The following is a 12665-nucleotide window of genomic DNA, read 5'->3' as shown; positions in this document are numbered from 1 at the left end:
AGACTGAGGCGTACTGCGACGTCAATGCTGTTACGCTGTTATTACAATCAGATATTACAATGTCTTATTACATTGTTGATGCATGATGCTATTACAGTGTGTTATTGCAATATTATTACAATGTGACATCAATATTTCCGCATTGCAGACTTGTATAAATACTAGTATGGGTCCATTTCTAAGGCTAGCTCCTTATAGTCAATATGGAAACTGAAAGAAACGGACTCTGACTGTTATGTAGCACCTGTAGTGAACTTACTAATATTGTAGTTTTGCTCAATAATCAAAGTTAAAACGTAAAGCATTATGTCTTCTTTATTGACATTTTCTCCCATGATTATAGTGGGGCATTAATACCATTTACAGGGGAATGTGTCTATTAAATTGGGCCTAGTCATGGCCCTTGACAGAAGACAACTTTATAGGATTGTTGTTCCTGCAATTCACTGTCATGTTTTTTTTTCCTCCTCTTTTCATGACCAGAAGGACCAGTGTTAATGTAATGTGTATTACAATGTATTATTACATTGTTATTACATGATGCTATTACAATGTGATATCATTCCATGTCTACATTGCATAGCATAGGTCAATTTCTAAGGCTAGCTCCTTCAACAGGGAAAATGAAATCAACTCATTTCCCCCCATGATTATAGTGGGGCATTGATACATTTTACTGGGATATGTACGCCATTCAATTGGGCTTAGTGATGCCCTTGGAAAGAACACAAGTTCATCGGACTGTCCTCTTTCCTGCTCTTTCATTGGTTTCATGACCAGGACAGTGCTTCATTTTCTCACTGAAGTTGCAAACATCGACATCTCCTTTGACATGTGGGAGAGGCAGGAGCCTTGTGTAATAAATCATTAACTACACAATTCAACAATTTAGTTTATTTCCAGTTTATATGAAAAACATCCAAACAATCCATCACGAGTACAGAAACAAAATAGATGAAATGAATCTGAAAAGTGAAGTAGGTCTGTTATACAAGGGAATTAAATTGAATTGGATGAAAAACTCCAATAACAAATAACTACATCCACACCTTTGTATTTTAGTATTATTGAAAAAATCATTTGTTTCCAAATAAAAACTAAATCCAGTGTTAACCCATTTTGCAAATTGATTCATTACAGTTTAACATGGAATTAAATTCTGTTTGCTGGTGTCTTTGACTGTAACCATATGAATTAGTTTATTACTGAAGGATGATTAATCAGTGGAGTTGAACATTTGACTCTTATTCACAAAATATTCAGAGAATAGCAAAGCAGTGTTTCAATTCATACATCTATAAACATGAATAATTTTCCCTTTGGTCAGTTTAGATGAAAACTAAAACAAAGTTGCTCAAGTCATCCATATACAAGTCTAGCAGACTTTTTTCCTTCATGTTTCCAACCTAGAGGACATCAAATAGAGGACATTAACTGGTTTTCACAAGCCATCGTTAAGATAAACACAAGTCATCATTAAGCTAAAATCAAGCCATCATTAAAATAAACACAAGCCATTGTTAAGATAAACCACTGCCTGAGCCAAACACAGAACAGTTTAAGACCACTGATACATTAATAGATCACATGGTTCTGTACAGTGTAGAACCTGCATCAGACACAAAACATGGACACATATGGACGTCACTTAAAAGTTCTTTTAAAGAACTGGGGGGGAAAAACATTAAAACATTGAATTTTTTAGGACACATTACTGTCCACATTAACGAAAATGAAATACAGATTAAAAAAACAAAGAACAACAAAAAAAAATCCAAAACATATCCGATATGGGCTTCCAAACAAAATGCAGGACAAACCTTTAAGCTCAAGAAAAGCTCCTGAAATCAATCTGTTTTTAATACCAGTTGCATCAAAAAGTTCACCTTTGGCATCACAGTGCTAGCGAAACAGTTGTGTTGAACATATACTGTATATTGACATCTCAATCTGCCATGACGCAGTTCTCCATTTTTTCCACAACGTAACTAAAAGTGATGATAACACAGGTTTACATCTTTGCCTCAACTGTCTTAGCCAATAAACAAAATTTAAACAAAGAACATCAAAATGAAAGTGTTCGGTATAGAAAGTGTTCCATTCGTCAGATACATAAGAAACCCAGGGTTTAGGAGGCACCAATATGTGCAAAGTATTTTCATGCCATCTACATTCAATAGGTAGTCATCTTAAACATATCCTTAGTATCAGGGCTGCTTCTGACCAATTCAGCTAAAGGCCATAGAATTAATCTCAAGTTAGTGTTTCAGTACATCTACACTTGGCTCCAATAAAGGTGCATTTGTATGTCGGCATTCTTGAACAATTCCAACAAATCACATGTATACAAAAACATTTCATTAGGCAAAAATAAATCATTCTTCAACCCACAGACGGAAAATATAGGACATACCACAGGCTTGACTCTATAGCATGCTCTCAAGGCAGGTTCAACATATTAACAAAGATTAGGTCCAACTTTACAAAAAGATGTAGCTACATCAATGTCTTAACTGAAAGACAAATAGAACCAGTCATAAAAATAACAGGATACAAACTTGAAACCCAAAATGGTCATATTTTATGGTGGATGGTATGTTATCCCATGACATCCTATGACATCAAGCACTAGTTCAAAACAGCATGAACATAATTAATTTCAGGATCTTTGAGTCCTTTTACCTAAAACAAACAAAGCAAAAAAAAAAAACTCAGTCTGACTAAGTGACCATTCAACAAATGCATTATTTTTCATTCGTCCAGCGTACGTTTGAAATGAGTTAACAGTTCAACAAAATATCATCTCCAATGGATATTTGTTCTCTCCTATAGACATTTGTCTATAACCAGGGCTGTCTTCATGTCTCATTTTGTCCATGACACATTTCTTCTCTTCTGGAACTGTTCACATTGGAGTTCATATGCGCACTCCTTTCCTGCCTCCCACTGAGACAGCCTCTGTGCACTGATGGTGTTGATCAGGGCTGTACACTCGGCCCACTTTTACAGTGCACACGGAGAAATGGCACGCGTCTGTCTAAGGCTGGGCAGATGGAGTCTTTCCACAGATCTGCTTAGGCATGTGTTTCTGTGGTCAGACTGAAGTCTTTAGTTGAAGCTTTGTTTTTCACATCTCTCCCTCTCTGTCAATGCTTCAGCAGAGAGTATCTGTGTTAAAAGATAACTGCACCTAAAAAAGAACCATTTGTGTTTTAATGTGTTTAATGCATTATTATGATGAAAGACAATTTGTAAGACAATCTTTGAGGACAGGTTTGAGAAGCAAACCTGTGTTTGTGTAGTCATTTTGCAAGATAAGTTGTTGAAAAACACACACAAAAAATTACTTTTTGTCATAGTAATGTTTACCTTTAGTAATGTGTTATTTTATCAGTACATATTTATGTATTATGCAGTGTATAAATTAAAAATAAACACCCAGTGATCACTCAGTGATTAATAGCTTTTGAATTCTTGGTTGCTCAAGATTTTTGCATAGTACTGTAAAAACGAAAAGTGATCATTTGTAAGTCCATGTTCGCCAATCTCACCCTCTCCTCCTCAAAGCTGATGAGTCCCTCGTCATCATCGCTCTCCAGCTCCTCCGGCTCCTCACTGACAAGAGCATTCAGTTCTGTATTAGCTGGTCGGGGCCGTAGAATGCTCAGCAGACGCTGCAGTGGCGACTGACGACCACTAGAGGGTGAGCTGTCCTGCTGCTCCAGGTTGTCACTTTGTTTTTTGGCAAAGTTCACAAAAACCTGACAAAGAAAAGAAAAATAATAATTTCACATAGATTGAGTCCATTGCGTTTGCACTTACAATAACTTTGTGTTAAGATATATAAGCAAACACGTATTAAACCTGCAATTCTGCTATAAACAATATAAAATCCTGAACCACCTAGTAGAAAACCTTATATAACAAATCTTCCTCAGAAGAAAGCAAGGAGACTATTTTCAGTAAAGTTTTATATGTTAATACATTGTGTTCAATGTTCACAACCCCTTTGCTTCTCATTATTAGTCTGAATGTGGTAATTATACATCACAAGGCTGGCGGAAGATCCTGTGGGATACTCACGTTGTCCAGGGTCGTCTGGCTGACGGAGTAATCCTCAATGCTCAGCACCTCCACCACCTGCTCCATCTTGCTGAAGACTTGAGCCAGAGAAATGCGCTCTGACTTCAGCTGGTACTGGATCTTGGTGTGGTGTCTCTCCTGGGGGGGACTGGAAACTGTTACTGGAAGCACAGCAGCTAACAAAACCTTCGTCCGTATGTGTTCGGTTCAGACAAAACACAGTGTTTCCATTTTTCCTTTGTGTGACACATATAGTAAATTAAAAAAAAATGAATTAAAGAAATGCACCCCATTCTGAAATATTCATAAACATATCCTGCAAGAGTTGTCAGGCAGAACGCAAAAAAACTGAGACTTTAGTCTGTGTCCTAAAATTATCCTAGTTGTTGATTTATTTAAATTAGGAGTGGAATAAAAAAATTAATTAATCAGCAAACACGAATATCATTACAAGCCTATTATTTAGCAAAGCACATAAAATCAGCAGCACAGCAAAACATGGAAAGAATGTGGAGTAATATGCAAGCAGACACAAGACTCAAACCTTCAGGACAGCCTCTGGGAAGTTCCTGCTGAAGAATCGGATCACTTCCTTCACACTTGCAGTGGTCTTGGTGCGCACTGTGATCATGTAACCGTCGCCAAACCTGTGGATTGGTGGTAAACATGTCAGACGGCCTGAAGAGAGCGACAGGCAGCTACCCGGATACACTGGAGACCGGAAAACAGTGGGAATACAGCATACGGAATACAGCAGAGCCATCACATGCTTGTGGGTGCTGTGGAGCGGAGACCCAGCCTGAGCAGTGCAGCTCACCTGTTCTTCAGGTGCTGGATGCTGCCCAGACACTTGAACCTGCCGTTCACCATGATTCCGAGCCTGGTGCACAAGGCTTCGCACTCTTCCATACTGTGAGGAAAGTTACGTGCAGTAAGCATTTTGAAACACACCCGAGTCCTGGGGTACAACAGCGTGGTCACAGTTCATCACCTGTGTGACGTCAACACTACCGATCGCCCTGTCTTGATGATGTCAAGGATAAGGTTCCACAGGAAGCGGCGGGCCTTGGGATCCATGCCTGTGGTGGGCTCGTCCTGTGACACACAACAGCGGACGTTACGGACGGAGGAGCTAATCCCCTGCACTCGGTAATCAGCCCGCTTAGTTAAACAAAGTGAACAGAGCGCCAACCAGGAAAATGAGAGAGGGGTATCCGATGAGAGCAATGGCCGTGGAGAGCTTGCGCTTGTTCCCGCCACTGTAGGTTCCGGCAGGCTTGTCGGCGTACTTGGAGAGCTCAAGCTTCTCCAGTGCCCACTGAACCACCTGGGCACGGAAAGAGAACGAGCTGAATCAAGGGCAACAGTGCTGCTATGAAAAGGAATTACAGGGAATGATGGCACTGTTATGACCAAAATAAAATAGCAGTGGAAACAGCTGTTAAAGGTAATAGCTGGAGCCATTCTGAGGGTTTCTGGCAGACACTTTATGAAGGCTAAATATTAAATTTTCTAAGATTTGTGGGTGTGGGAGATAATCACAAGATGACTTAACAAGTCATCACGTAAGTGAGAGGAACTACTGTACAAAGACAGTAAAGCGTGTGTGTTTGCGTGTGTCTCTGCATGTGTGTGTGTGAGTGTGTGTGTCTGTGTGTGTGTGTGTGCTCAGTCACTCCCTCACCCGCTCCTCGTCCTTCCACGGTATGCCCCGAAGGCGTGTGTACAGCTTGAGGTGCTCTCGTGCCGTGAGGTCCTCAAATAGAGCGTCAAATTGAGGACAGTAGCCAATACTCTGCTGCACACGCAAGAGCTCCTTCAGGATACTATAGCAGGAGCGAGAGAGAGAGAGAGAGAGAGAGAGAGAGAGAGACAGAGAGAGGGAGAGAGAGAGAGAGAGAGAGAGAGAGAGAGGGAGGATTGACCAGCTATACTGCTCCCTTTTTTTTTTTAGAAACATACACAATCATCCTTTGTAACACCAAAAAGATTTAATGAAAGATACTTACTACTAATTGTTAAAAGTTTTGTGTGTGTGCAGTGTGTGCGGTGTGCACTTGTACATCTATCTGGGGTTTCGTTAAAAGCAGAGGTGCCTTGGTGGGGTCTGATACCTGTGCCCCCCGATGAAGGCCTCCCCTCCTGTCGTGCTCTCATCTCCACTCAGCATTTTGAAGGTAGTTGTCTTTCCCGCCCCATTGACCCCCAACAGGCCAAAACACTCCCCAGGGCGGACCCCCAGACACAAGCGGTCCACCGCCAAGATACGGCCCATCTTACGAGATTTATACACCTGCAAATTTAAGAATTTAAACTGGCTGTGAGAGACTGTAGGAGGCTGGAAGAAAAAACGTCTTGTAAAAAAAGCCTTGTTGACCGTCCTGCCTTCTTTTGAAATATCTGCTTGTATTAACATGTTCCCTACAGGGAGACGGTCTTCCTGGTCTGTCACCTATTTTGTGTGTGTGCACATTATGTAAAGGGATAAGTACGTGATTTTGGAGGGTCTTTTAGAAGAAAGGCTTTGATTGGTTGGATTGGGGGGGGGGGTGTGGACTCTTTCATTGGCTTCGATGCAAGTTAGCGCAAATTGTGAAATTTATTACAACAGCTTTAAGAGCTTTTAGTTATTGGTTAATTTATTATTATTACTTTTGCTCCACACAGAATAAAAAAGGTGCAGGAGGCTGTTGTGTAACCTTGGTGAGGTTTTCAATCTTCAGCATATCACTGTTGGCGTCTCCTCTGAGCACTCTTCGCCTTTCACGAGCTACATCAACATCGTCATCCTCAACGGGCTGGCTGTTCACCGGCACTCTCCTGCAGGGAAAATTAAGAAGAAAGAACTTAACAGCATTTCCTTCCTCCGTTCCCTTCACCTTCATTCCAAATAATGTGATCACATAGACACACACATTTATGAAAAATTAGGCATTGTGAGACCACACACACACACACACACACACACACACACACACACACACACACACACACACACACACTCACACTAGCACATTTGTGAACTCTGAACGTGCACAAGCAAACGTGCATATGCCCACCCCCCACACCCACACACACACACACCCACACACACACACACACACACACACACACACACACACACACACTAGCACATTTGTGAACTCTGAACGTGCACAAGCAAACGTGCATATGCCCACCCCCCACACCCATACCCACACACCCACACACACACACACCCACACACACCCACACACACTCACTGAGGTTTCCTGAGGAAGTTATACTGGCAGAGAATGGTGATGAGAAAGCCGACAAAGCCCTCTACGGTCATGGCCACCAGCCCGCGGGTCACGATGTCCCATTCAAATGGAGACTTCACCTTATCAAACTGACCTGCAGGACACGGTGCATCCATGAAAGGGCAGCAGAGATCAGTGCCATTATGGCCCTCCATGTGTGCAAGTGCACGAACATACCTATCTTAGCATAGTACTCGTTAATGTATTCATTGTAGGCCATCTCCATCAGCCCGTGACCTAGGTTGTAATTAGGAAAGATGAGGAAACAGGACTTCAGGTAGCTATTCACGAGCTTCAGATCCTAGGAGCGTGAAAGAAAAAAACATTTCAATTGAAACACGACAAGCGCTTCTTTCTCTTCTGCCCAAATCAGTGATGATGACCTTTATCCTGCTGCTGTGTACCTTGTCATGTTCGAAAAGCTGGAGGAGGAACGTTGCCACGGTAGCCGTGATTCCTATGAAGAGGTTAATGACGATGAGGAAAACATAAGCAGTACTGGGCACCTCGAACCAGAAAGAGGCTGGATACATGATGGGAGTTATAGACCAGCTGCAGAAAGGTTAGAACAATGAACAAAGTGTTAATGAAGGGAAACCAATACCGTTTTCTTTAAAAAATTATGTATTATTTGAATTGCAGTGCATGAAAAAAAATGAATATCAGAATATTTGTTAAGAATATTCAGTCACTTTTATTATCTCCATACAAACATATCCTAGGTATTCATTGTTATTCTCCTTTGTGCTGTTTTCTTCTGTGTGTTTGTTTGCGTTTGTGTGTGTGAGCAGTGAGCTTTTGTACCCATAGAGCAGGAAGAGAGAGAGCACGGCTGGGAAGTTTTTGGGGGACGTGTATGCAGGAAGGTCAAACACGAAGAGAATGAGAACGCAGCATGTGGCGGGAACCAGGTAATTGAGCTACCGAGAGAGGGGGAGAGAGAGAGAGAGAGCGAGAAAGAGAGAGAGAGGGAGGAAGGGAGAGAGAGAGAGGGAGGATTTTAAGGTGGATTTACTGAACCAACTATTACCTTCCCCCCAGCCGCTAACCCCCAATCCCCTCAAACACCTGTATATGAAATAACATGCACCATACATAAATGTTCAGTGCCTTGTTATCAGCAGAGCATGCTGCAGCAACAACACACACCACACATGTTTAGAAGTCCTGTAAACACAGTATCTAAGTGAAAGACTATGAGATAGCCAGAGAGAGAGAGAGAGAGAGAGAGAGAGAGAGAGAGAGAGAGAGAGAGAGAGAGAGAGAGAGAGAGAGAGAGAGAGAAAACAATGGGGAGAGAAGCAATTTATACTCCAGAGGCAGGCTGCATAGAGCCTTCGGCTTGCTGGTGCATGGACAGCATGCACGCACTCACATAGCTTCTCACCCTTACCATGTCCCATATGTAATTAGCCAGCCAGTAGATGATGGGGTCGCACCCACTGACAAACTGCAGGTGCTTGGCCTTTGTAGACTTCTCAGCAACCAGAAAGACCACGAAGCTGGCTGGCACGAAGGACATCGCCACGATGATGAAAATGGCGATAACCACATCAGTGCCCTGGAGCCTGGAGGGAGGGCAGAGGAGGCATTAGAGCAGTTCAGGAGCGGAGAGAGGAGAGGGGAGCAGAGGAAAAAGAAAAGAGGAAAGTAGAAGAGGAGAGGGGAGAAAGGCGTGTTTGGGGAGGAACACAAACTCTTACAGATAGTCCAGAGAAAGGCTGGCACTGGTCCTGTTCATGGGATGATTGGTCACTGTGATGCCTGGACATTCACACACACACACACACACACACACACACACACACACAGGTATCAAAATAACACACAGATATACCGCATTGCTGGTGGGAAGCATTTCTACAGTATTTGAGAGATTTCTTTCTTCCTGAAAGAAATAAGCCACGCAGCGCTACTGTAGTGCAGTCCCGCTGATCACGGCTCTCACCATAAGCGGCAGGGTTGCCTTTGCTCAGAGGCAGGTTGGCCCGCAGGATGGCATTGTTGAGCACATTTAGATAAGTGGGCATGCTGTGGTACCCTTTGTTATTGTACAGCACCTGTGGAGAGAGAGGCAGAGCGTCATTCAGGAGGCTGAACGGGGCCCTCGAGGAGTGCGTGGGCAGCACAAGGCGCTCCCGCTCACCTGGGCTGCCCGCCGCACTGCTATTTTGCGCACCATAAGTGGCGTCTTCCTCCCGAAGGACGCTGGGACAGATTTCTGGATGTTTCCGACGGTGATGCCTCCGTATCTGGAGTGCAGCAACAAAAGAGGAGCAAAGCAGTGTGTAACAGCGGCAAGTACAGAGTAGCACAAAATAGCTGCTTATAGAGGGCAAATGAGTATGTTTGACGAGAGAACTGTCTTTGTTGAGCATGCTCAAAGGAACAGCCCAACCAAATATGGCAATGTGGCTAACAATGGATATAGGCTAGCATCCACCAATTACAATGACTTTGTATGTATAATAATTTGCAGTGATGCAATCGGTGGCCATTCTCTTCATTATCATTGACATGTTTAAGTGGCGCGGCGTATCGTGCCTGTGTAGTCTCAGGCGGTCAGAGGTGTAGAGGAGATACTCGGACACGTTGCGCCCAGTAACGTCCACCAGGATGTCCCCGGTGACCACCTTCGTGAGCGGGGGCCGCCCACCGACCCCGCTGGGGCAGGAGAAGCCCGTGCCCTGCATGGAACAGACACAGCGCACCGGCTCGTGGATGGACAGGGGCAGCGTGGGGGGAGACGTCACCATCTCTACAGACACACAGCAGGAGCGGCAAAGTAGTGAGCTTGTCCAGACAGGAAGCTTTTCACGGTGATGGCCATTCTTTCACGCATGTTTTATTTGAAATATTCTTACTGAACGGATTTAAACTTTCATGCTAAATATGCTTTTATTCTTGTTTACGTGAAGCGCTCTGAACTATTTTTATGTCATTTTATGAAATGTGCTATACAAGTATTTCTTTTCAAAACACCACCCTAGGAAAAATATCAGAACTGGAAGTTAAAACCAGTTGCAAAAAAACACAGTTTGTTCTACAAAGCTGTTAGCTGTTTCACAAGTCAAATTAGCACGTCCCATGAGACGGGTTTATCACGCGCCACTCACAGCAGGCGGCCTTACCATGGATGGTAGTTGGAGGGGCCACTGTGTAGTTCCAGAGCCCGTCCTCGAAGTGTGGCTCGGGGTCATCGGAGGGAGCAGGTGAGGGCGGGGGGGGGCACGAAGTTAGACAGGGGCACACCCTGCGTGAAGGAGTCCTGACACATGGGGTCAAAGTATCGGGCAGCCAGCGTCTTGGCATTTTGGGCGTAGGGGTTGAAGGTCTGGGCGAGTTGGTCCAGGGTGCTGTTGAAGGGTGTTTTCAACACGCAGGTGGCCCCCACACCCGAGGGAAAGCGCAGGGTGTTGGTGACCCTCGACGGGCTGGCATCTGGTGACAGTTTGCTCCTGTCGAGCCACAGCGGAATGTTACGGTAGAATGCAAAGGCAATCTTTGTCTCCTCAGTTTTGTCCTCATTATAATGTCAATCATAATCACTAGTATCATTTTCATCATTTTTATTGCCAGTCTTGCAGCTGAAATACGGATCATAAATGTGTGATAATGACATTCATAACAGTTATGATATCAACAGTTATGAGTGTGAAACAAGTAAAAGTTATGATGTTATGTGACTTCCTTGGCAGTAAAGAACCTCTCACCTGTACTGCGGTCGGTCCTCGTTAGCATAAGGGATGAAGTTTCCTCTCGGCTGCGTGTAGTTATGGTACTGAGACGGTGAGAGGATGAGGGGGGGCAGGTCACCTACACATGCAAAAAGGGAGTTCAGTGTTACGTTAACCTTTACGTGGCTGGGGTATAAAGACCAGAATTGAGCTGCATCTAGAAAACTGGTCACAAGACGTCCCCCCGTCTCACCTATCTCAGGCACAGAGAGCGCCACAGTCATGGCCACGCAGACGAAGAAGGCAGGCAGGAGGATCTGGGAGAAGAGGCCCTTGGTGTTCCTCTTGGCACAGTGGAACCTCTTGACGATGAGGCCATGGAACTGCCGCAGACGCAGCCAACAACCCTCCAGCTTGAAGCTGCCCTGGCCCTCCAGCGCCATCGGCTCGGGCAGGCACGGCTCGCCATCTAGGGAGCGGGAGGGGCGGTACTCGGTCACAACCACGGCGCACGTACACGGCAAAGCACGATCGGCTCTTTGCCCTCTTGTGTTGCCGAAGTACAAAACAAGGGTATTTCATTTTGGATCACCGTGAATACGGGATTACTCTGGAGTTTCCAAAAACGATCGCAAAGTTCAGACCCCAACACACAGACACCAGGAACAGGCTACATCTTGACGTCGTCACCTGTGAGGCTGGCGGAGTCTGCATCCTGGTTGTTGTTGAACAGGGGGTAGTATTCTCCATAGAAGTCAGAGTAAGGTCCACCTTCATCACCCCGCACGGAGCCCACCGAGGAGTCAGAGTGCAGTGAGGCCTGGCTGGGGCTTCGTCTGGAGTACATCACCAGGTTACTCATTTCCACCTCCGGCCGGGTCACGGCACCAGCAGAAACCCCGTCACACTGCGGAGCAGCTAGTAGAGTTGAGGGTTTCCCTGCAGACCTCCCGCCAGGGGAACTTTTTATATCTAAGACACGGACAGTCACAGAAAGACACAGAGAGTTCAAAACATGAAAATCAAAGGATGGTGAGCAAACACTCTGTAGCATATCCTGTAGCATTTCCAAGAAGACTACAAGAAGAAATGTGCGAATTCAGATTTTTTGAGGGGTGTGTCTGTGTGTACATTTTTGTGCAAGGCCTCTGTCTAAGGCTTCCTGCTAATCTATAATGTCATACATGGCCTATCAGCAGCCCATTGTTTCTTCACCCCATTCCCATTCCCTGGAATGCTGAGCTGTCCCGAGTTTTAAACTGGTCACTGCTGGGGGCAGATCTTTGCGTGTCATGGCTCCCAAACTTTAGAACTTGATACCACTGTCCCTTAAACCACCTTACAATCCCAGCTCAAAATTTCATCTCTTTCACACTTCTTACTCCAGCTAATGAACTTACTGAAACTGATCCTTTGATGATGACTTTTTTTTTCTGTGTGTGTATTGTGGTTTGAATAGCAACCTTGGGTATGAAAGGGTTGCTATAGAAATGAAATCTGTTCTTTTTTTGTGTAAAAGCTTTTGAAGAGAGTGTAGTTAGGCTACTCCCCCTGACCCGCATCGCTGTTCTCCAGGGACAGGTCTTCCTCCGACACTTTAAGGAAGACCTCCTCCAGCGTGGTG

At 44.5% G+C, this 12665-nt stretch overlaps 1 protein-coding gene across 1 annotated transcript in view; it reads right to left on the bottom strand.

Moving 5' to 3' along the window:
* Positions 1-879: 879 nt before the first annotated feature.
* The window catches only part of abca2 (ATP-binding cassette, sub-family A (ABC1), member 2), a 51937-nt gene continuing 40151 nt past the window's right edge, over positions 880-12665 (bottom strand). The window contains 25 exon segments of the mRNA XM_035530152.1: positions 880-3190; positions 3552-3761; positions 4084-4221; positions 4628-4730; positions 4901-4993; positions 5075-5178; positions 5276-5410; positions 5768-5909; positions 6198-6376; positions 6783-6903; positions 7326-7458; positions 7542-7665; positions 7769-7916; positions 8169-8284; positions 8758-8932; positions 9068-9128; positions 9313-9424; positions 9511-9616; positions 9909-10122; positions 10496-10592; positions 10594-10822; positions 11078-11180; positions 11295-11510; positions 11732-12013; positions 12598-12665. The exon segment at positions 12598-12665 is cut by the window's right edge and continues 53 nt beyond it. Coding sequence (XP_035386045.1) covers positions 3155-3190; positions 3552-3761; positions 4084-4221; positions 4628-4730; positions 4901-4993; positions 5075-5178; positions 5276-5410; positions 5768-5909; positions 6198-6376; positions 6783-6903; positions 7326-7458; positions 7542-7665; positions 7769-7916; positions 8169-8284; positions 8758-8932; positions 9068-9128; positions 9313-9424; positions 9511-9616; positions 9909-10122; positions 10496-10592; positions 10594-10822; positions 11078-11180; positions 11295-11510; positions 11732-12013; positions 12598-12665 — 3445 coding nt within the window. The 3' untranslated portion in view covers positions 880-3154.

This window comes from Electrophorus electricus, chromosome 9 (assembly GCF_013358815.1).
Source record: "Electrophorus electricus isolate fEleEle1 chromosome 9, fEleEle1.pri, whole genome shotgun sequence".
In the NCBI taxonomy this organism is placed as follows: domain Eukaryota; kingdom Metazoa; phylum Chordata; class Actinopteri; order Gymnotiformes; family Gymnotidae; genus Electrophorus; species Electrophorus electricus.
The sequence above is the reverse complement of the archived record's forward strand: the minus strand, read 5'-3'. Positions and strand labels throughout refer to the sequence as shown.